Here is a 25797-nt window from a genome sequence, read left to right on the forward strand (position 1 = left end):
TTTTAAACATGTACTGAGAAACATTTAATCATTCGCCCTGATGTGAATCCGATTAGTGAACGGAGAGGCAAGTCCCTTTTCTTGTGTACCGTATATGTGGCCTAGATTAGTATTTATGGAGCAACGTTATATGGTATAAAATAGAGCACAAGAGATTTTTGTACAGTGCACATCATTATCTCGTATTTGAAGGTGCTCTTCATATGTGACAATGGACAAAAACGAGGCTCGGTGAAACAGGGTATTTGCCTAGGATGCACAGTTTGGTCAACAGGGAAGGATACCAGATTTTCTAGTTTCACACTGCAATTCAGCCACTAGTTGGATATCTTTTGGACATCAAAGGTTAATGCTTTGTTATTAATTCTTGGAGGATGAGATTACACTGTGGCCAATGGGCAGAATTCGCGTTTTATTTTTTGACAGTTTTGCATAGCGCAAACCGTGATCAGGAACATGAGAGCACTTGACAAAAGACACATACTACCTCATACTGTTTTTCTCGAACACAAGGAAATTTGCAAGGTGTCACAGGACGGTGAGCCATATCAGATATTCAAAGCAAATTCACCATGCTACTTGGTCAGCAGCATAGGCAGCTAGGCTACATCGACTCCTGTGAAAGCTCAGCTACTTCTGGAGCGAGGTTCCATGAGGACCCCGAGCGGAGCCAGCTAGGCTTCTAGACCAGGTTTTCAGTGGCTTGTCCACCTCGAAGTATCACTGTGCCTCCCTGGTTGCTCACAACTTAACACAATGTAAAACTGATTCTTAATACAGAATTTTAGATGGGTAACTGAATAACTGCGATTTTTAACAAATGGGCTCTGAGTGATATAAAGTAGAGAGAACACCCACTTCAGCTATTTCTCATACACTCAGCTAGGATATTTAAGTTTTTGCTTTATAAATTCCAATCCTTTTGGAGCTATGAAAAATGGACAACAGACGATGCAAGCATAGATGCTTATTTACGATTAGCAAGGCAGCCGACATCACGATGCAGGAATGGAAATCAGCTTTTATCATTCCCATGGCTTGAATGATTTCATGGATATTTACAAAGAAAGAAATCTAGTTTTTACAACAAAAAAATCAAGTGAGGCAGAGCATTTCCCGGCAAAGGTTGACCGACAATTGAATCTTTTGGAGATTAAATTGACAGACATGCATACACAGGCTATTAAAATGATTGAGAAGTGCAGGGCAAATGAAAGAATGTTTGTGCTGTATGATGGACACTAAAGAAGCAGGGAACTAACGGAAGTCAAATTTTCAAGATCATAAATGAAAAAGTATATATTACAGTCAAGCAGCCCATAGAAGAGATTAGAAGAGGTAAGTATCAAGAGTGACACCTATAGCCGTTCTAGGCTTTATGCAATAGATGACTGCATTCTGGGACTTTAGTTTTGAATTTAGCATTAGAACCATATATGTAAATATTTTTGCATACCAAATACTTATTGCCAAAAACCATGGAAGACTGAAGGAGCCATGCATGATCTAAGATTATTTGCAGGTACACAGATGTACTTAGCTGTGTGGTGCGCTACTTACCAAAATCTTACAACATTAAAAAATAGACTTCAGCGAGCAGAGCCTTCCTTTTTTTCGTCGCATCTCGCAGACATCTATTTTTTCAGTATTTTAAGATTTTGGTAAGCAGCGCAGCACACTGCCTGTGGCGCACTGCTTACTAAAGGCCTACAATATTGAAAAAATAGACTTGGACGTGCCCCGACTGTTTTCTTCGTGGCAGCTCGCCAGTCTACATTTCCAATATTTCAAGGGTCTGGTAAGCAGTGCAGCACGCCACCTCTGTTGCGCTGTAGGAGAAAATCATTCAAGAAAATAGTGCTGAGAGACTAAAGAAAAGATAGGTGTAACTACACAAGTGAAAGGGCCAGTCCTAATAGGAGGTTACAAATGTAGACAAAGCGGTACTAAGGAGGGACTAACAAGCCTACTAACGAATCAGAAGCCAACATTTACAAAGGACAATGACACAAACCAATGAAAAATATGGGCACTCCAACATAAATACTATACCAATGAAAAATCTGAAAAGGAGGGAGGAAAAAAGGGGACTTGCGTAAGAAAAATCCAATAAGGAACAAAATAACAATCTCTCTTAACAAATACAGAGTAAGCAATACCTAATACAGGGGTCTCCAACCTTTTCTGAAGGAAAAGCTACTTATGTCCAATGAAAATCTTCCCGAGCTACTATCACTAGTGTTGAAATAGTAACCACATCAGACAGGTTAAATTGGTGGCAATTCCATTCAAGAATCCAAGCAGTGATCATCTCAATGCACCAGCAAGGTTAGCAGTAGTAATGTTAAAAAGGCTTTATCAATGTCCGGTCTCTGCAAGGGTAATAAATAACATCACTATTGTAATTCCCCTGGCACCAATATAATGAGTATCCCTAATGACGTATGCTTTATCACTACACTATATAACATAACATGTAGCTTTATAGAGCACGTGCTTGCTGATGGGTAAGTTGGCGCTGAAATTACAAGAATATCCTTACCCAACTGAATGGTTGTATTGGAAATCAAATGGAGAGTCAATTGAAATTCAACTACTTTTCTCCAAACATTAGCTTATGAGTCTTGAAAATACATACCTTTTAATCTCAAATACACACTTATAAAGATTGGTATACATTTATTGATTCAACCAAGCAAAAGCTGCCAATTTAATAATACTGAACAGCTACTTAAAGATAGCCGGAGAGCTACCAGTAGCTCACGGGCTACTCATTGGAGAAACCGGGCCTAAGACAACCTATCACCACATCTAACATACATCCCCAAAAAATGGATTAAGCTACCAACCTCAAACATTTCATCCTAGAATCATATGGTAGATGAAAGCATTCCAATAGCCATCAAAGTTGAGTAGATAAAAGAAGTATACTACACAAGAGGAATATAGTTTAAATTAACAAACTCAAAAATGGACCCCAAATCTCGAATACCTGGATTTGATCCTGAACCTTATAAATCTGGTGTTCATACGTAGCTACCTGGTAAAGTTATGTTATGTTATGTTTATATTTCACGCAATCTCAAATCCTCTAGTGGAATTAGACTCTCGGTCTTTAGTGCTTTCCTCGAGATGCATGTCAGAGATTCAGGGTGATCATAAAATTCCGAGCAACCAATATCCGACATAAAGTTCTTAATAAACTTTAGCCAGGAGACTTTCAAAGCAAGCTCCGAGTCACAACAGTCCTTTACTATGGCACGCTTCAAGTCCATGCAGTCCGAGGTCCATATTTTGTCTCAAAGCAGGACTGGCTGAATCCTGATCAAATCTATCAAGTAGTTACCTCCCAGTTCAGAGTGACATACAAAGTTTGAGCAGCTAGAAGGATTCTTTCTTTTTTTTTTTTAAAGGCCTTTTCCACCACCTGTAGAGATTCAACATTTACATCCCCCATATTTCAGAACCGTACATTGCAATAGATCTGCATTTTGCATGGTTAACATTTTTTTCGGTTGGATACTCTCCGATTTCCTTGCAAAATTGCGAAGAGCCGTAATAGATCTAACAAATTGCAATCGTCTCGAAATAATAGCACTTTTCCAATTCCCTTCACAATCAAATAAAATTCCCAAATAGGAGAGAGTCTTGGTAAAAGGTAAAATATATTTTCCTATAAAAAGGTTACAACACTTAGTTCAGTTACGGCCCACTTTCATAACAAAAATCTTATTTATATTAATTCGTAGCCCCAAATTGTCCATAAAAAGGACAAAAATGTCAAGGAGACGCTGCAAGGCCAAAGGGGTGCACATCATGAGTACTGCGTCATCCGCGTAAAGCAGAACGGGTATTGGCCGGTGCTTAACTTGCTGCAAATCCACACACGTACTAGCGAGTGTGCTACCCAGATTATTAATATACAAGTTAAATAAAAAAAGGGGCAAGTATGCACCCTTGCCGAACCCCTTTTTCAATATTAAAGGGACGTGCACACTCCCTTTATACCGAAATGTACCCTTGCGTAACTGTTTGAATACAAGTGTCTTAGAAAGTTGATAATAGTACAACCAATACCCATTGAACTCATTACAAACCACAGCTTATCGTGGACTACACAATCGAAAGCGGATGATAAATCAACAAAAGCCATGTACAAGTTGCCACTTTGATGTATAAATATTTACCAAGTAGCAAATTTAAATTGATGGCTGGCTCCGTGGCCCCAATGCCCTGACGGAATCCATATTGTTAAGTCAGAGATCTTATTATTGCAATCGGCCCAGGTTTGTAGTCTACCTAAAAGACTACAGCTAACCACCTTAATCACCAAATCCATAAAGGAGATTGGTCTATAATGCGCTGGGCAGTTGCGATCACCTTGCTTAATTATAGGTACAATTTGAGACTCTGCCCATGACGAAGTGAACCACACGCTCTGGTAAGATCTAAAAACATGGGTAAGAAGGGGATCGATATTAGCTTTAAATAGTTCAACCGGGACCCCATCAGGTCCTGGAGTTTTATTTCCCTTACTTGGACTAATAGCAAGGGAAACCTCTTCCAGGGTGAAGTTTAGAGCAGACCAATCAGGGGTGGGAGTGAATGTTGGGGAAGCTACCATAGGATCCGAAACCGGATGATCGATACCACAAACTGTATTAGCCGAATATAAAGGTGGAAAAGTGTGCTACCCAATCCTCTTCATTCACTGCAGCCTCTATTTTAGGTTTATCACCTTAACAAAAAAATGGGGAGTTGATAACACGCCAGAATGCGGTGGTATTGTTACTACGGCTAGCGTCATACAGTTTCTCCCAGGTCTCCTCTTTTAGAGCTTTTTATCAAGTTTTTCGGGTAAGCCTATATTCCCGTCTCCAGTGCTGAACCTCCTCGCTGTTCCTAGGGTTGTTTTTCAGAGCTCCTATGATTTTTTTGTGGGTCTCACTGCATACATGGTCAAACCAACCCTTCCTCTTTGCTGTTCCTGTCTTCTGCTTGTATGTTAACCCCACTTTAATAGCTCTGGTAATTTGGCCGAAAGCCTCCATGATAGCAGAGGCTTCCTCCGAAGTGTCCAGACAAACATTAAAGGCACTCTTTTGCTGTTGGATTAATTGCTCTAAGAAGCCAGTCGGTTCAATCATGGACCAACGTAACGTGTAGCCATTCATTCGAGAGATCTTTAAGTTCTCCGCGGATAGAATGTGGTGACATGCCCTTTGGTCTTTTACTAACCCAGAACTGGACACTAAGCTCTGAGGATAATGGTCACTCATTGCAAAGTCGTGTAACGTAAAGTTAGTGACTAGTGCTGAATAACGATTGGGGAAAAGCAGAAAATCTATGACACCTTTACCCATAATGCCATCAAAGGTGGGCTGTTACCAAATTCATTGCTAAAGCCTAAATCTTATTTAAAAATAAGCTCATGGAGCTTTTTACCATAGTCCGAGTGTAGGGAATGGGCGACGTCTTCATTTAGTAGTGTGGTCATGCCGCAAACACTGTTAGAAGGCAGTTTGCAGGGTTGAATGTTAAAGTCCCCCAACCAAATTAGGATTTTATCCCCATTCCCCTTCGAAAGAATAGATTCCAAATCGGTGTAAAGTAAGGCTAAAATGGACAGTATGTCTGAATCACAAGCATTGTTGTAAAAATTAACTGAAATCAACTCAGAAGATGAAGAAAAATCAATTTAAACAATTTGATAAAAAGTGCTAGGTGACTTAAGATTTACATTTATTGACACAGATGCAAAGACCACACACCCTTGTTTCTGCCACGCCATGATGGAATAGCTGGAGACTTAAAAGTTTTAAAACCATTAAGATGACATGGATCAACAACCCAAGTTTCTTGTAAACAAACAATAGTAAAGTTAGTTGTGAATTCAAGCCAATCGGGAGAATTGAGCTTGCTAAGCAGCCCCGCTACATTCCAACATAGAACTGTGATGTTATTTAAATCTGGGGACATAGAGTCCACAGTCAACTACTTGCTTAATGGGGACGGTTTCGCGATCGTTGGGACTTTAAAACCTGTCTCTGGCTGTATATTATTGACAGAAGTCAGGATTGTGGGAGAGGGAGTTTGCAAAATGGTTCCCACCAATGATGTATCCTTTAGTCAATCTACCCCAGTAAGGCTGGAGTGACTATCAAACCTGTTTGAGGTTGCAATAGAGTACAGGAGGGCATTTACATAGTTTGAGTTTGTGGGTGGTTGTTGCAGTGTACAGTATATTGGGGAAATCGTTGTGTCAAAGCAATTGGCTGACTGAACAGTTGTCCCGGGGGCTTATAAAAGAAACCAAGCGTGAGAACTAGAATTTGATTTTGGGTTAGGAGCATTGACTTTGCCCGTCCCAGTATGTCATTTTCCAGGGACAGCATCATCAGTAATGCAGTAGTCATTTGGCCCTACCCTCCCATTCCCAGTATACAGATTCGCTGAACCCAATCTTTCTGCACATGTTAGCATAGCACATTCAACCGCTTTGAGTCGATCTGTAAGACTACACACACAGGATTTAATGAGATCTTGCAATGCTTCAACTGAAGTCTCTAGTGAAGAGCAGTCTAGGGAGTCAGGCAGTAGTTTGCTCAAGTCGCTCTGGGGATTTGAGCTAGGGCCTGGTTTTGGTACAAATACCCTTTTTGAAACCTTCATTTTCCCCTCACTTGGTGTCGTACTGGCCTTAGCAGAGTCTATCTTGGAGATTTTAGGCTGTTTAGGTGTGGGGGGGGGGGAGGAGTAGGATTCGAGGTGCCCGGTGAAACACGGGTATGGTTTTTGTCAGACTCACTCTTTTTCGCAGTATCTAGACTTATGGGATGCAGCTCAGGCAGTTGGTGTATATTTGAGGAAGATATGCATGTGTTAAGGAGGTTCAATGCCACTCTCAGTGCAAGTAGTTAGGGTTTCCTCCACACTTAAGATTTGCTTCTCAATGGCCCCCATTGCCCCGGTTATGAAATTCATAATGGACTGCCGCGATTTTGGAGGTGATTTAGCTAGAGCAGAATTAGGTTGTTTCCTTTTCCCCATGACCAGAAAGGAAAACGCCCCAAAATAAAACCAAAGCTACACGTGCTGACAATAATGTAGCAATGAAATGAGACGATCAAGGGTTGCAATAACAAGCCTTCGCAGACCCAGAAGGCGGAAGTATAGAAATCTTTGCCAGCACACAGATCAAAGAGAGGGGGTCCAGCCCTTCCGCCTCCGGGCCTGCCCATGGCCCGGGCTTAGCCTGGGCGCGTTCCGCGCTGCGGCAGCCCTCAGAGTTTTTAAAGCGCATTCAGGCATTTTAGGTTGACGTTGGCGGAAACAAGCCGCTAGGGAGGATGGGACTCGTGGTCCTGGTCCCCCCTAGCACGAAGGCAGCAGCAAAAACGGGCATCCCACACTGCGGGAGCCCTCAGAGGTTTTTAAGGCGTCTCCAGGTGTGATAGGCGTGCGTTGGCGGCAACAAGTCGCTAGGGAAGCTGGGACTTGTGGTCCTGGTCCCCCACAGCAGGAAGGCAGCAGCAAAAACGGGCGTCTCTCTTAAAACACAGACTGCAAACAGTGCAAAATAGGGCCGCTAGATTTTGCCTGAACCTCGAGAAATAAGAGACTGCACACCTGCCTGACGACTGCCACATTTTTCCCCAGTGAAATCAATGATTTCTTTCAAGATTACATGCACCATACAGTTTTCTAGGTCCTGCCTGGTAACTTGTAATATGCAACTTTGTAGTACGCCTGGACAAACTACAGCCCCTGTAGCAAATCCTCATTGCCTGAAATGTATTTGAGGAGACACTTTAGGCCTGATGCACAAAAAGGCCATAGTCCCTTGCCATACCAGTGCGGAGGGGATGTCTGTTTCCGACTAGCTGCCACCACAAGCACTCATATCCTGCCTTGGTCATACCCCCAGGCCCGGAAAAGTGAGGTTTCTCTAGAGCTAAAGTACAGTTACTGTAGGTTGCCCAGGCCTGCAAGAGTTGCATATTACAACCCAGGTAGAACCCTCCACTCAGTCATTGCTAATTTATTTAAACAGGAATTCAAAAAAACCTATGTGGCGGTAGACGCCCATCAAGTCACCATTCAAAGCTTGCAAAGAACTAAAGCTAACTTTGGGGACAAATGCCCCCTTTAGCATACGTGCTAAAAAAAACAAAGCATTTGCAATGCAATAGGTCTCGCATTTATAAGAGTTTGAGCTAATGGCATTGTAAAATTACAATGCCTTTTATTTATGTTTTGGTTTTAAAACAAATAAAAGCCATTGTCATTTACAGTGTCAGTAGCATAAACTCGCATAAAAGCAGTGTGCGGCGTGCAGCAGCAACACAAAATAAAGCATGCCAAGACTGACTGACAGAAAAAACTAAACAACCACAAATGCGTATTGTGAAAAGTGTGGATGAGCACATACAAAACACACACGTTGGCCAACACTTACAAGATCTTAGAAAGATCCGTTGAACCGCCCCTGCACATTTGAGACACGACCAATAGATATGGACCTATTCGGGTAATGACCTGGGACTTTGATAGTACACTCTGTTACACTTAAAGAGTGCATAATTGTGCTCCTCAGTAAAAACTAGTGACATTTGAAAACACCTACATAAAACTTCATGCTATCTGGGCACAGCCCTCCAGTAGAACAAAGCACAAATAATGACTTCGCCCATAGCCACAAATAAAACTATAGTGGACAGAAAAAGTGAAAAAAAAATATTAAAATAGGAACATAAGTAAGGTGCACAGTTTTTGCAGATCAAAGACACTCATGTGTTTGGGATGTTCAACACCAACTTTTACGAAGCAGGGGGAATTCTGAACTCACAACCGATGGCTCTAAGCACATTTAACAATAACCATGCCATGCCAAACACCTTCTCATACACATTCAGTATACAGGCAAGCCATGACGACTCTCACCTACACCCAAGAATATATAGTGTGGAAAATGCTCATGTGTAGATAATCTGATCACACATACAAACACACGAGTATTCAGCATATTAGCCACAGTAAGACCAACGGTATAGAGAGTAAAGAAATTAAATTTTATCGAGGCGCTGGGGCGAGACTCTTGTGGGAGAACTTACATGTCTGGCAGAAAGAGGCACACCATGGCTGAATAGGCACAACTGTCACCTCAGTCATCTTCAGTGTGCCTGCATCTAAGCAACTCCAGCCATAAAGCAGGACGCATCAGGCCAACTGAAGGGAGGAGGGTGGGTAAGGAGTGATGAGTGCATGATAAACGGCAAAAGCACTTGGACACAGCGCTCTTAAATATTTCTAAAAGAAAAGTTATCTGGGAGAAAATGGCTTTATCAACGCACCTGGCAGAGGGCCTATGGCAAACGCTCCACAGACATGACCAGGCATTGCAGGTCACCTAAATGCCACCCAAAAAAAATAAAACTCCATATCTGCCTGGTTGTAATAAGGACAAAAGGACCAGATGATGGACGCAATGTTGAACAATGCAAACATTCTCCCCAGTCGGTTGTAATGGGAAGCATAACCATGCCCACGGGAACAACCGTATTCCAAAGGCGGTATCATTGAGGAGGAGTATTTATAAAAGGAGGGACTAATCAGATATAGAACAAGGTTTTGCTTCAGTCTTTACTAAAAAACATAGTACCTACCAAAGTATTATAGGTGATGATACACTTAATACCATATGTCCCATACTATTTAAGTTTTCACTTCTGGTGGATTCCCTCAATCAAAAGCACTAACCGTACTTCTGCTGTGTTTCATCGTATGCCCTACCTCCAATCTCTGAAACAGAAGTGCCATCAGAAGAGGGCAGGGCTGGTGTGAGCTCGGAGGATCCATTAAAACGGCGAAGGTGCATAATAAGGATTTAAATTGTATTTCTAAAAACAAGTGTATATACGCTGTAAGTGCGTCACGGCAGTTCAGCTTGCACACGCAGCTACTACTCCTAAGTGAGCATACAGTGCTACCATCTGACAGGAAAAACAAGAAATCGAGCCACTGTGCTTCAGCAACGCGCCAAACACAAGATACATCTCATTTATTGCGACTATTAAAAGAATAAATCCAGGGTGAAAAGCAATCCAAGCAGCGGAGAACGCCGTCACATACGTCTGATAAACACACACGATGTTTATAAACAGAGCGACTCACAAAAAATGCATCAATTATTCAGTGCAGCAATTCAGACTGCCGGGGAATGAACAATACAATCAATTTGACTCGTAATGCTTTAATCGTGGACTTCGAAACTGCGCTTTCGGGAGGGGGGGGGGGTGTGGAGCTGAATTCGGGTCTCTGCACTTCAGGCAGGTGGGTGGTTAATAGCCACAGGCATGAAGGCAGGACTCATGTCGTACTAATCGGACGATTCACCTTCTTTGTATCGGCGGTGTGTCTGACAAGAATCAGCAGTGCTGGGAAGGGAGGGGGCGCACATGTGCTGGATAGAACACACATGATACTGAGAACGGAACCCTTTCATGGGAGAAGAGTTTCGTTCTCCCTCTTAAGGTTCATTTTAATGTGTAGGCTTTATCGGAGAGGAAGCACATTAAGAGTTAATTGGAGGGGGTAGATTTTGCCAGGTAAAGTTGCTTAGTCACTAAAATGTTCGTCAGAGGAAAGCAAGTAGGACATGAGGAGTATGCAATAGCCAGCGAGGAAGAGCCATAAACAAGACAAGCCCGGCGGAGCGTGGCGCGTGCGGTTGGCGGGGGAGCGCATTCCAGGCGGGGGAGCGGACCCTTTGAAGTGCTCCCAAAAGCGGAGTGCATGGCGGCACGATGCGCGTGATTGTGCGCGTGCTAGCCATGCAATCCGCTTTTGGGAGCACTTTGAAAAGCCCTTTTACAACAGTCTCGCTTTGCTATCGCTTATGCGATAGCAAGGCGAGACCTAAAAAAAAAAAAAAAGGATTTTCACAACCACTTTGTTTCTTACGCATGGAAGCACACGGAATAGAGAGGATTACGGAACAGAGGGAAGAGAAGCACGCCATCAAGACAACTGGAAAACACATGCACCAACATGGAGTGCTTACGCTACAAAAATAAGAAGTTTGCTAAACGTCAGAATTGGAAGCATAAAAGCCAGCCAATCAGAGGGATGGTAAAGAGGATATGTTCCAGGGGAGGGACAAACACAATATTGTAAAGCTGCAACATAGAAAGCCGTTGAATAAGAAGAAGGGGAAAAAAATGACAATAAAGCCAACCAATGGACAGGATAAGCGCCCATGTAAGCCCACAATAGGTCTTTTGCAACCAGACACTTGCGCTGTCTGGAAGGCTTCACTTAACAAGCATTTGCAATGCAATAGGTCTCGCATTTACGAGAGTTTGAGCTATTGGCAATGTAAATGACAATGACTTTAATTTATATATTTTGAAAAGCTGCAAGCGGTGCGTAAACACGCACTTTGTAATTGTCCGTAATTGTCCTTGCTTATGAGAAGCATGGCTGGCAGTGAAAGAGGCCCAGTTACTGCTAGCCTTACTTCTCGTAAACAACGACTACAAGTACAAAGTGAGTGTTCATGCATCGCTTGCAGGTTTTCAAAACACATAAATACAAGGCTTTGTCACTTACAATGCCAATAGCTCAAACTCTCGCAAATGCGAGACCTAGCATTTGCAAATGCTTGTTGAGCTCTGAGACGGAGGGACAGCAACCATAGGAAGGCAGGGACCATGAAACTAGGCCATGTGTTTCAAAAGCAGGAGGAAGGAGAAGCCAGCTGCAACCAAAACAGACCTCAGTCTTTGAATGCACAGCAAATGTGGCAAGATAAGACAAGATTTACAGCACTGTTTACAACTGAGCTCTGTAAACCACGAGCACTGGTCTCGAGTGCTCCAACTTAAAGAAAGAAATGGTGCTCACAAGCTCTGAGTAACAACACATGTAACAGGGGCAGTCCTTGAAAATGGGTGGAGATTATAAAGCCCATATCCTGAAAACAGCATGTCACGCAGAGTAGCGCAGGCGCGGCCTATGCGAGAGCTAAAAAGTACCAAGTGACAGAGCACTGAGGGACATTGTGTCACAATGAACCCTAAACCCAAATTGGGGAATCCAGTGTCACAGAGACAAATTCAGCCATTAATTGGATGGAAAAGCAGCAGATGGGTGGCATAGAGTAACTACAACTCGGATGTTGGTAGAGAACTGAAGATACACAGCAAAAGTGCCCCCATATGGTGTATTAGGCATGATGGTCAAGGGTAGACTGCGCATACCAGAGAATGTAAAGCAGTCATCTTAAAGAAGTGGGCATCAAAGATATGGCCTAGCCCCAAGGAATGGACATAGGGATATCCAAGTAGGCAGTAAGCTGTGGAAACCATCGTATGCCATTCCATAAGAGTCACTGACTAGCATTTGCCAAAGTACTTGGCAAAATGTCGGTTATCATAGATTACTAGAATATTTTTCATATACTTATGAAAACAGAGAACATAAAACTGAATGTTTGTTTTGTCTTTTGCTCCATTCTTCCAAAGCTTGTCTCACCCACGTATAACTTTAAGAATAGTTTAAATTCCAAAGCAACAGGTTTTGAGATTTACCCTTACAGAGCCCCCTCACCTCAACCCCACCTTAAGTGTTGGCCACGCTCACAATTAGACAAACTGCAACGCATAACTGAAAATTATTTTTGAATATTCAAAGCCTTTTGATAGATCATTAATATAGTTAATCATCGAAACATAATAAAATATTGAAATACAATATAAAACTTAACAGTTGATCCTAGTAAGTAGATAGAAGCCCAGGATTCCCACATATTCACAAGTAATACAATAAAAGGTTCAAAAATCCTAAAAACCTGTGTTCGGGGGTCTCAAGACAACTCATTAAGCTGCAAACAATAATGTAGATACTACAGTTGAAGAATCACTTTTACAGATCCCAAGGGCCTGCGTTTGATCTGACAAACTCAGGTGCCGGCATAAGAGGACAATCCACTTAATTCTAGGTTTGACATATTGTGGACAGAAAAACAAAGTGTTCCTCTGTTTGCTTTTAAAAAATAGAAAAAAAAATAATAAACAAAAGAACAACAGTGACCGAATTTGCTAGGTGCCCATGTTAAAGTAAGGCTGCAAATGGCAGGGTTTGTTCTCTGAATTGCAAAAACAATGAACGGGCATACACCGATGGATACAATTTAAATATTGTTCAGTTTCAGCACAGATGTATGCAATAAAAAACGTCTAGTGAGGCTGCCCGTGCAACTGGGCGATTAGCAGCTGTATCCCAAAATCGTAGTTTAACCATCGGCCCCGGTACAGATGATGGATCTTCGGCCAGGGCACAAGTCCTATAAAAATAAGTGTGGGGGGGGGGGGGGGGGGGGGGGGACTAGCCAAGTTAGGCAGTATGCAAGTGGCATCATGGCGCATGCCATCACAGCGCATGACGTCACTGCGCATGACATTACACATGGCATAACTGGAAGTGACATCACAAGAAGTGACAGCAGATATTAAGACCTTACACATGTTTATGAGTTACCTCATGAGTTAGCACACTAGGAAATTTAACAGATGAGATTTGGCATTGGGGTTGTGCCAAAAAAATGGCGCAATCCAGACGTAAACTCCGGGCCTCAACTAATACATTATATTTTTAAAAACCCTGCCACAAAGAAATTAGAAACAAGGAGAAGGATGGGAGTAGATCTGTTTTGCCTAACTGGTTGCAAAGTCTGGATTTTAAAATAGATTATGGGGTTAATGCATCTGCTGCATAGGTACCCAGCAAATTTCAGGGAAGAATAATAATGGTGAGATAACTCACGAGATTAAAACATTTGTTAGAGAGATCAGTGTCTTGTGTAGTCCCATTTTCAAATCAAATTAGTATAGAAGTTTATGGTGTCTCCTGCAAAGTACATCATGGTACAAAAGAAATAAAATAGTGCTATTTAAATTGTTATTTGAGTAAATACTGTGACAGACCAACACATCTGACATTCTTACAGTGGATGCCCTTATATACAGGGATTGGACATAGTCAAAAGCATGCCTTTCTTAAGTACCTGTGAAGAGACAAGTTGTGTGCTTTTGTTTCCGTTGCATTTCAGTGTGAGGTTCCAGGGCTCGTCCAGTCAGGATACTCGTCCAAAGGACACCTGATGGATGGCCCCTTAACTTCTGCCTTTATCTTTGGCCCAGCTAGAGGTGAAAAAAAAGCCCAGTGGCTGCCTGCATATTGCTGCTGGGAATGGAAAGCAGACTAAAGGCGCTGCTGAACGTGTCCCAGTGTCTGAAAATTACATTGGGACAAGTTCATCATATTACTGTGGGGCCCTACTTCTTGGTAGGGCGGACGGCGTCCACCCTGTAAAAATTGTGTGTGGGTGCGTGTACCCCCGACTCGTTCCCTGGGTCTTCCCAAGAATAAGCTAGGCCAAGGCCTATTCATGCTTTTTTAACGTAAGCCAGTCACATAATCTTCATGGACGATGGCAGTTTCATAATCTCACCAAGTCTCTATATTGATGCAGTTCGCTGGTAACCCAGATACGCACCCAACAAAGTAGCGCATCAGAGCAGCCAGCTCCGTAACAGGGTTGAAACCTACATCCACTTTTTTTTTTGCAGATTTGTATAGCGCCAACTCGGTATTGGAGCGCATTACACGAGCAACATTTACATTACACAAGGACACATTCATTTCTTGGTAGGCACGGGGAGATTAAGAGATTTGCCCAGAATCACAGGATGTTGAGCTGAGGCTCGAACCTGGTTCCCCAGCACAAAGTCAGCAGCTCTGGCCGTAAGGCCACAACCTCTCCCCAATATTAATGGCCCCAAGGGCGTTCTACTTCTTAAATCAGTTAGAGCTCTAAATTAGTTTCAGTAATATCCAAGGTACCCATGTTGCCTACAAAAATGCCGCACCCCTTACTTGGATCTTGTAGATTTCCATAGCTAGAAGAATTGGGAACGAAAAGGCCCTTGTTGCGAACCTGGGGGATTGCCCAGGCTCTACGGTTTATTATTTGTGAATTTTCTGAATACATTTCTTGAAAGAAGAGCCCAAAGCACTTTTTTCTGGATTGCACGAAACACTTAGCATGGACACAACTGTAAGAAAACATTCACTGTTTGGATTAAATTACTTTAAAATCACTGACCCTTTTTTTCTCCTTAATGTTCCATTCATAGACTCCGTCACTTGTGTCCAAAATCACTTCTCCCCCCCCACCCCCCAGTGCGTCAGGCTTCCACCTGCTGCAGTCTCACCCCCAAAAAAACTTTCATCGTCCCATACACTTTACGTTTCCAATGGCTCTAGATTAGTTGCGCCAAATCGCCAGAAAATTGGAACGAAACTGTTCTGGGCTTTAAATAATTCCCTGTCGGCACTGACTTATTAAATGTAGGCACATAACTGGAAACAAGGTAGCTAGCATTCTGCGACAGCTCACTCAGTCCTCCTGAACCTACAAAATCTTTACTCCCATGACAGCTTCCACTGCAAGAGAGTACTGCTTTCTCACCGTCACCGCTGCCAACTCCTGCTGATCCACCGCCTGAGCCCAGGAGTCCGACATTCTTAATTTGCAAGCGGCAAAGAACCGGCAATCTTCCGCCGAGCCTGGTATCAGTGCATTCACTCGGGCTAGGCAGGGTAAGAGAGCGGCCGGCTCCGGAAGTACTTTGTGGTAGAAATTAGAACGTGGAGCTAACCGGAAGTTACTCTCAGAAAGAGAGGACTGGGAAGGAGCGCCACCGGAAGTCAAAGAGAGTGAAAAAACGTAGGGGAGAGCGACGTCGTGATAGGCTCCAGCCAAACACTGTGGGTTGAACCGAGTTGTGCTGTGTGTTTACCGGAGACTAGGGCTAATTAAGCTTAGGGGTGCCTTCCACGATGAGGCACAGTAGAAAGGGAGGCGTGCTGAGGCATTTTTTAATTAGTATATTGTTATTATTAGGTACATATGACAAAACACTAGATTAAGGGAAAAGGAACGTTCCTTACGGAAACTCTAGAACATAATGTGACATCGTTAACATGCATTCTCTTCGGTTATTTGCAGTATTCGATGCGTGTTTGTATACATTCTTGATAGGGGGAAAACAAGATCCGAACCTCGGAGGGAGCTAATAGGTCAAACAATGGAGGCGTAGCTATGCTTAGATTCATTACAAGAATAAAGCAATACATTCTCCATTTTAAACATATTGGTTTAACCCAATATGATTACAACAGCAACATTTGGGTGGATTTGACAGTATTACAAGCTATTGAATTGTTTTAGTAGATTTCACAATGTTTAATAGGCTATACAGCTTTAACAGATTGTAATACAGAGCACTTTATAACAGTTATTCCAAGACAATAACCCTTTTTGCTATGCTCCAAAAATTCCTTCTGTGAAATGACAATGAGCATATGAAATATTTTTAATTCCATCTTCTGATGAAAGGCGCTGCTGCCTGACTGTTGTCAGTCAGCTCATTGGGACGTTTCAACATATGCTTGTTTGAGGACGCGCACATGTACAGGTCTCAGAATATTCTGTTTAGTGGGTTAACGCACCTGATTTTGGGGCGTGTGACTGTCAAGTCACAGGCGTGATTCCTAATGCAGTATTCATTTCTCGTGCGACTTAGTGGCAATCAGCTTATCTATTATGTGTTGGCAATAATACTTTTTAAATACTCTGCCAGGAATCTGCACTATCCCAAATCAAAATAAAATTGTAAAAGAGTATCCCACAGTGAGCAGTTCTCAATAGGGGATGATTGAGCTACTTCCATGGAGGAATCCACTTTACTTAAACAACTAGCAAAAAAGGTAGTTGCCTTCAAATAACTTTGCAACAAGTGATGTTCTAGCATGCAAAGAATCCATGTATTCTTTACATTTCCAGAATACTTAGAATGTGTGTCTGAAGGGCAGTTTCCTGTAAAAAAAAAAGTCACTCCAGCAAAAACAGAAATCATGCCTATCAATAGCAAATGTATAACAAAAAACATTTGATTCTTCTTGAAACCTGCACCATATAAAGAGTTAAATCCACGAAAATATTAATGTTATTAAATCCTGCATAGGTAATGTGTATTCTCCATATTGTAACCGAGCCGTGATGTGTGTTTACCGGAGATTGAGATTTAGGCTTAGGCGTGCTTCCTATAAAGAGATGCAATTACAGCACCAAGACAGCCCTGATCGCTGAACTGACGAGATCCGCACCCTACTCGACAGAGGAGAACCAGCCACCCTGATACTGCTTGACTTCTGAAGCCTTCAACACTGTCTCCCGCCATACATTCATGGATTGCCTACGCCTGATTGGTATTACAAACTATGTGCTCAGATAGATGCCATCCTTTCTGACGGGACGCACCCAAAGAGTCCGACTTCCTCCTTTCACACCGCAAGCAAATCACAACATCTGTGGTGTCTCCCAAGGCTCATTCCTAAGCCCAACCCTCTTCAGCATCCATATGACACCACTCGCAGACATCGTCAGATCACACAACATCAACATCATCTCCTACGCTTACGGCACCCAGCTCGTCCTATCGCTCTCAGCTGACCCCACCTTGACATAGACAAACTTCCACAACTGTATGAAAAACGTCTCAGCCTGAATGAAGGACAACTGCCTCAAGTTCAGCACAGACATGACAGAAGTCCTCATCTTCGGCAAAAACACTGCCCTCTGGAACATTCCAGGTGGCCGGCAGAACTTGGACCCACCCCCATGCCAAAGACCGCAACCTCAGCATCATCCTTGACCGCAAACTCTCCATGAAACGTCAGGTCAATGCCGTCTTCTCAGCCTGCTTTCATACACTCTGCATGCTCCACAAAATCTTCAAATAGCTCCCCATCATCACTAGGAAGACAGTACCATAGCTCCTCATCACCAGCAGACTGGACTATGGCAACACACTCTATGCAGGCACCACAAGCGAACTCACACAAAGATTACAGATGATCCTGAATGCAGCCACCAGACTTATCCTTAACCTGCCCAAGAGGACCCACATCACCCAGCACCTGAAAGACCTCCACTGGCTCCCGGTCCAGAAGAAATGACAGTTCAAGCCCCTGACATGCCTACAAAGCTGTCCACTGCCAAGGACCCGCCTACATGAACTACCGTCTGCACTTCCACTGACCCCACCCCCAGAAACTTCACTCCGCACCCACGCATTCGGCAGTGCCGCGCTGGAGCAGGCTACTCCCATCTCGCCGCCAAGGCCTGGAACACCCTACCCCTTCACCTCCGCACCTCACCCTTGCTGACTTACTGCAGAAAGGGCTAAAGACCTGGCTTTTTCACTGAGACCTCCACCAAGCACCTGGATACCATCTTGGGTGACAAGCTGCACTTTATAAATACGACTTGACTGATATATTGGTGTAACTAAATGTCTATACTAATGATATAATTAACCTCTCTTGGGTAGTGAAAGGGAGTGACGTACAAGAGAAACACCAGGCAGACAACATGGTTACCAATTTGTCATTGCAACACTGAAACAAGTAGTGCACAAATTAGTATTTTCATTGCGTAATACTTTGCACTGACAATACATTAAACATAATATCAGAGTTATGCTGCTTTTGACAGACCCAGGCTTAGTTTGGCAACAGAATAAGGTTTATTAAGGATTCTGCTGCCCAAGTACACTTGTTTTAAGAGGCAGGATACAGCGATGCAGCACCTACACAAAGGGAACACTGGTATACTTTCTCTCCATAGACATCAACTGGAGCAAGGTCACACAAGCCATCCTTTAAAGGAAACACTACATATGTATTAATGTGCACTCTGCGAAACAGATCATAGAGCTGTTTGCCTCAGGCAGAAAAGGTACGACTTATTAGACATAAATTATATGTTCACGATTCACTTACCTGAGCTATCTCACAGTCTACCCATTGGTTAGCATAGGTCAGGCGCCAGATACATGAGCAATCCCTCAGGTGACAGTGCTTAATTTGTAAAATAATAAGGGCAGTGGATGACGTTTTGTTGAGAAGCCCATAGCCTGTGCTATTGAAGGTCTGGGTGCCTAATATCAAGGCTGTGCAGTCTTGATTCCACCTCATGCCTCTTTAATGCACTGCTAGACAATCACTGACACTTGACCTGACTCTTGCAGGTGCTTTTTCATCCATGTTTTCTACCTTTGTCTTTGTTTTTCAGTCTTTCTATGCTTCATTGTTTTCCCAGATTACGGGCCGATTATGAGTTTGGCATTCTTGGGACTGCCAGACTTGTGATGGGATGGCGGTCTTGCGACCCCCATATTACTACCCTAGTTGTCGTGCCACCCTGAGACCGCCAGGGAACCGCCGTTCCCTGGTGGTGACGCGGCAGTCCAGAGGCATACATATGCTTGACAGAACCGCCATGGTCCTGCCAAGCATATTAGCGTTTCCTCTCCGCCAGGGTATTCATGGCGGTTCCACCTCCATGATAACTCTGGCTGTAAGGAAATTAGGGCCCCTTTATTCCTTACGCCCTGCGGATGCACACTGTGTGCATACACAGAAGTTCCAGCTCGGCATGGACTTTTCAATCCATGCCATGCTGGAACTGTTTTTGATGTTCCCATTGCGGTGCCTGTTTTATAGGCACCACCGTGAGAATACTAAAGGAATCGGCAGCCAATGACAAAAAAATTAATTATGCGGCAGACGGTTCTCACGCAGGTTTGGCATTGCGTTGGCAGTGTGGTCATGGTGCTGCACCTTCACACTCGTAGTCACCCCCTTCGTGTTTTTCTCTGGACCAAAGTTTGTTGAGGAAAAATATGCACCTGTCCCCAAAAGTGCATATTGGTGGGGGCCTACCTGCCACCACCCGCTCAAATTAAGCTCAGCATGTGACACTGCACCTTCATAAAAGGACAGAAACATAACCCGTTATTGCTGCTCAGTGTTTTTCAAAATTGCCAGCAGCCCTGTGTCTAGTATCTAAAGGATGTGCTGTGGGCTACAACTCATAACAGGAGGAGCTCCTCTAGATGTAAAACCCAGTGCAAGTCAGGGGTATGGGTGCAGGGTGCAATGAAAATTAGTGAATTAAAACTATCTCTTTGTGGGACTCTACTACTTTATTCTGTCCCCCAAGGGTATGATTAATAGCAATAAAACTATATAGGGGAAGATGTATCTGCCCTACTATTACCCATAATGAGTTGTGGGAGCATTCGTCAGGACTAAAAGAGTCACTTGGCAAATGTGAGTAAATGTGAATAATGATATGAAGAATACAACTGGTGGTAAAAAGAGGGGTGATGAAGATCCACCATTGAAGAATACCTGTCAACAAAGTGATGTAAACACATATGCCAAAACATGAGTACAATATATATCACATGGTACTACAATGTGTGCACATTTCAGACCTATGCACCCAAAACATTCTGAAGTGGTGAATCATGCTGTGAGGGGTAGATACCTGGGGATCCTCACTTACCGGTCCTCCATTCTGTCTTCCTCCCGATGGATTCCATTGAAGCTTCTGGACTTGTAAAAATAAGGAACAAGCATTTGCAATGCAGTAGGTCTCGCAATTGGGAGATTTTGAGCTATTGGCATTGTAAATGACAATGCCTTTTATTTATGTGATTAAAAAACCTGCAATAATAAAAGGCATTGTCATTTACAATACCAATAGGTTAAAGTTTTTAAAATGTGAGACCTATTGCATTGCAAATGCTTGTTATGAGAGTAACAAGGGAGCGGAAGAAGTATGTGATTGGAATCCGGTGCTGAATGATAATCTGTGTATGGGCAACTGAAAGTAATCCACAGTCAACATTCCCTGTAAGAGGGCCATAAAGCTCTGTTTGTAGGCAAGAGGCATTATTCACTCATAAGAACTGCTAATTTTCATTGTATTCATGTTTCTAGGTCATATAGCTTTAATCAGTTAAAAGTGGTTATTTACAGCCCATTTTATTCTGTTTTTCAAGTTTCTTTGTTCACCTACGTTTTTCCATAGAGGTTCATGAGGTGCCTTTTTGCCAGCCAACATGTGTTTTACCCTATCATGGAATGGAGGCCCAGGCCTTTCTAGAGGCTTAAGGTTAGCATAGCTTTAAAATCTCAGCACAACAGACACTCATGCAACAGCAACATTTAAAAACTTTTCTTTAATCTTATATAATCTTTATAACCATGGGTGCTAGTTGATATCTAGGTGTGTTTCTTCTATATATCACCATTTACAGCAACACCATCGAAGATTGTTTTCTTGATCTGTGGTCTGCTCAGCGCTGGGAGGCCTCCGGGTAGCCATGCTCTATATAAGTGTCCTTTTCATTTCATTTTTGTTAAAGCAAAAGCAAAGTTTAAATCATCATTCCGTTAATCGAAACTGAGAAGTTTGAAGGCAAGAAAATGAAAAACAAACTGCCCTGGTTCAATATGTATTTAGCTTTTGGGAAATAACTCATTGTTACAGTGAGCAAAACAAATGAGGAACAGCATGTGTGCTAGGGAAGCGCTCAAACTCAGTCTAACTTTCCTTGATGACGCCATGCGTGTCTTTGTGTTTCCGTGCAATCAGCGCAGCACAAATGCACTGGTAATGTGTTGCTCTCGAAATCACACTTACACGTTCTACCACTTAAAGCCTATCTCCCACACATCCCTTACCTCCTGTGTTGTCTTTGCACTTTGCCTTGCCTTCCTCATGGCCCGTGCAACATCTGCTCACAACCATCAAAACACTGTACGTCGACGAAACACACAATAAGAACTGCCTGGACCGCGCATGCGTGAAGCCAACAAACAATTGGCCTCATTAGATCCTTAAAAAAAAGCATTTGCAATGCTTAGGTCTCGCATATTGCATTACAATTTGTTTTTGTTCACTCACGCCCATGCGGCGCTTTCACATTTATGGATGCTGCGTCCCCTTCTTTAGACAAACGGCTTCTAAAGAAAGAGGCGCGGCCACTATTAAAGTGAAACCGTTGCATGCGGCACTTTGATTAAAAAAAAGCATCTGTTTGTCAACTTGACTTTTGGTAAAAGCGCCCATGCCGCGCATTCACTTTAATATCGGCTGCGCACCCTTTTTTAGACACGGTTTGTCTAAAGAAGGGGACGCGGCATCCATAAATGTGAAAGCGCCGCATGGGCGCTAGTGAATAAAAAGTAAAGTAAAAGTAAATGCGGCCGCTATGCTTAAAGCTGACCGACATTAGTAGGTTAAATAAATAAAGAAATGCGGTCGCTATAATTAAAGCGGACTGCGATTAATAAGTAAAATAAAAGCAGGCGAGTTCAGCTGGAAGGGAGGGAGCAGGCAGGGCAGGGAGGGAGGGCGGAGGGAAGCCAGCAAGATGCGGAACAGGAATTCCGGGCGCGCCGGACACCGGGACCCGAAGTCTGGGCAGAGGACTGGCTGAAATGGATAGTTGCGAAAAATAATACGCACGTACTGCGTTAATCAAAATAAATACTAAAATAAAAGCACAACAAAATGTTTAACACTCAGCGAATTAACACAAGCTGTCGCCATTGCGCAAAGGCAGCCCTTTGTTTATATTAGCATCGCGATTTCACTGTAAGTGACGGCGCGATGCAAAAATAAACACGGGGCTGCCATTGCCAAAGCTGACTGAAAAAACAGTGCTTACCGAGCCGACATGAAGGAGACAGTGTAACGCTACAAGTGAGAGATCCAGTCCGGATAGGCCGTCCGAGAAGGAGACAGGGCGGTAACAAAGATGCCTCATTTTGATTCGGAAGCCAGCGTTTAGCATAAGAGGTGACGCCAGTCAATAGGAATGATGGGTGGGGCTTCAAGTCCCCTTCTGAAAGCTGCTCAATTACACGAAGCCTCGCAGAGCGAGCACCGCATGCGCGCTGCAATGCAGGTATGCGAGACCTAAAAAGGTCAAACAAGCTAGCAGCTTGATAAAAGGGGACTGTCTCTTTAAACAGGCCAGTGGAGTTAACCAGTCAGAAGATGACTGCGGGACGAAAGCGAAACCACGAAAGCTGGAAGGGGAGAGAAGGTATGAGGACACAAAGCAAGCCCAGTGAAGCCAGGATGGAAACCGAGGAGGACAAAAGGATTTCCTGGGGTACTGCCAGAGAAAGGAAGAAGTGCCCAACAGAAAGAGAGACCACCACAGAATCTGCCGACCTGGAGAAGCCAGAACGACCGCATTGAGAGGAGGAGGAAGCTGAGTCAGGAACAGAGGATTGGTGGATTGCCCCAGAAAATGCTGACTGGCCGCCGCAACTCTAGAGAGTTGCAGCATCGCGAGTTAGTACCCGGGGTCAAAGTGTGGGTCTTACTGAGAAGAGGGAGGAGGGTATAGGAGGGTTTATGGGACACAGGTGGTGCTGGTGAAGGGTCTAATGATTAAGCCTATGCTTACTCCAACAAGACTCGAAAGGCTTGCATGTTAGTACTACGAGGCATTGAGCAGAATAAAAAAAATGATGATTGGAATCCGCATTGTTTACCTTACCGGAAGAGACTAAAACAAGTGCATGAACGTAATATTGTGTATAAAACTGTGTATGTGTGTGTATATATATATTACCTACTGGCGGTCGCCAGTAGGTAGTTATAGTTAGGACCACGTTTCCATAGGAAATCCGCAACATTCTATTTTGAATAACTTTGGCGCCGGTCGACGAATCCTCGCGAATTTTTCAAAATAGGTGGGGCGCTACGCTCCGCTCCTACCCTGAAAGTCTCGGGGGGATTCGTCAAGCGGGGGCTGAGATAAAAGGGGGGTCCCAAAACGCGTTTTTCCCATGCATTTTTCCATAGGACCTTTAGACAGGGCTACAGCCCGAACGGCTGAACAGAATTTAATGACATTTGGCAGAGAGGTAGTCCCCAGGTCAAGGAAGTGCCTTTTGTAGGTTTGGTGTAAATCTGTTCAGTAGATTCTGAGAAAATAGCCTTTAAATCAATATATATATCTGTGGCAGCTTACGGTGCGCTTACGGTGCGCTTACCGTGCGCTTACCGTACGCGTACGGTGGCGTGCGCGAGCGCGATTCTGATTGGCTCTTAGATCTTAGTAAACATTCGAATCGGTCGAAACCAGGAAGCGGCGGCCGCCATTTTCTCTCTCGCTTCCTGAGTTGGGCAGCAGAAACGAACCCCAAAAATGTGTAAAGAGGCAGTTTCATGAGATCCTAACCACCCAGCATTGATACAGGGGTCCCCAAACTACCCCCAAGCCCCAAAAAAAAATAAAAGTTTTTTTCCGGAAAATCGCCGATTACGCTTACCGTACGCGTACGGTAAAAAATTGTAAAAAAAAAAAAATTATCCACATTCTCCCCACCCCGTGTGCAAATGGTGTGTATGGCATAAAACATGTAAGAAGTTAACAAAGAATACATTTCACAAAGATGCGCAAAATATGTCCCCCATGTGCGCACGGTGCGCGAAGCGCATCGTGCGTACATGGCCCATCCCGCTTAACGTGGGCACGCGGTGCGCGCAGCGCACCGCGTGACCACTGTGCGTGCACGGCACTAACTGCGTAAAGTGGGCGCGCGGTGCGCGAAGCGCACCGTGTGCTCACTGTGCGCGCACGATGCGCGAAGCGCACCGCGCGCGCACGGAACGAACTGCGTTAACTGGGCGCGCACGCCACGAATGGCGTAAAGTAACTTAGCATTTAAAAAACCTTGCAAATTCACTGAAAAAACCATAGGTTTCACACATGTTATAGTTAGCTGGACATTTTACTGATAAAAAACCAATGAAATTCCCCCGTTATAGTTACTGCAGGCAACTATAACTCACGCGACCGCAATCTTCTGCTGATGACATATGTGTCTTTATGAAAAAAAAATATTTGTAATATATGTAAAGCTAAAATTTAATGGAAGAAGACATGGGCAAATAAGTGTCTAAATACAGTATTAGCATCAGCAGAGGATTGCGGTCGCGTGAGTTATAGTTGCCTGCAGTAACTATAACGGGGGAATTTCATTGGTTTTTTTATCAGTAAAATGTCCAGCTAACTATAACATGTGTGAAACCTATGGTTTTTTCAGTGATATATATATATATATATATATATATGAAGTCCAGATTCTCTCTTACTAAAGAAAGAGTGTGACACAGCTCCGGGGGAATACACAACAGATTTATTGATTTTCCGCGCTGGCAAAAGATGTCCCTGAAACAATGGGCAGACGCGTTTCAGCCATAGATTGGCCTCTTCAGTGCCCGTCTCTGCTGCCTTCTCGCTGATCCCAGGGGTCCATTATGACAGTGTTTAAGTCTGTGAACACTCCTAATCATGTGTTCACTTGCCCCTCCTTCGCCTCACAGGTGTAAGGCATCTCGCGCTCTCCTTCAGTACCGTTGCATGCTGGGCATTGAAGTCCTCCGTTAGAGCCCATACAGTGAAAGGACTGCTAAAACACCAAGTGGTGCCTCCAAACGTGTTTGGTCGGTGCTCACTCGCCACTGCAGCCGGATTTGAAGGTAAATCTGTTCTTTGTCCCCCTTATCAGGCAACACACATTTGCCTCCTCTCTCCCCATGTGTTAGTCTCCTCCAAATGGGAATCCAGCACCGGGGGGGCGACGCGTTTAACAATCCACCAAAAGATTGCAGGTAAACCGCGTCTCTCCAGACCGAGAGGGCGTGTCACAAGACCAGCACCTGCAAGCTGGTAAAACATGAAGTCCAGATTCTCTCTTACTAAAGAAAGAGTGTGACACAGCTCCGGGGGAATACACAACAGATTTATTGATTTTCCGCGCTGGCAAAAGATGTCCCTGAAACAATGGGCA

General features: G+C 43.6%; 1 protein-coding gene across 1 annotated transcript in view; it reads right to left on the bottom strand.

The window, feature by feature from the left end:
- LOC146867299 (ATP-dependent RNA helicase DDX19B) overlaps positions 1-15747 on the bottom strand; it is a 105437-nt gene extending 89690 nt beyond the window's left edge. Inside the window, exon 1 of the mRNA XM_085604076.1 lies at positions 15533-15747. Coding sequence (XP_085460202.1) covers positions 15533-15586 — 54 coding nt within the window. The 5' untranslated portion in view covers positions 15587-15747. The remainder of the gene's footprint in view (positions 1-15532) is intronic.
- Between the last annotated feature and the right edge of the window lie 10050 nt (positions 15748-25797).

Source organism: Triturus cristatus, chromosome 1_2 (genome assembly GCF_964204655.1).
Source record: "Triturus cristatus chromosome 1_2, aTriCri1.1, whole genome shotgun sequence".
Lineage (NCBI taxonomy): Eukaryota > Metazoa > Chordata > Amphibia > Caudata > Salamandridae > Triturus > Triturus cristatus.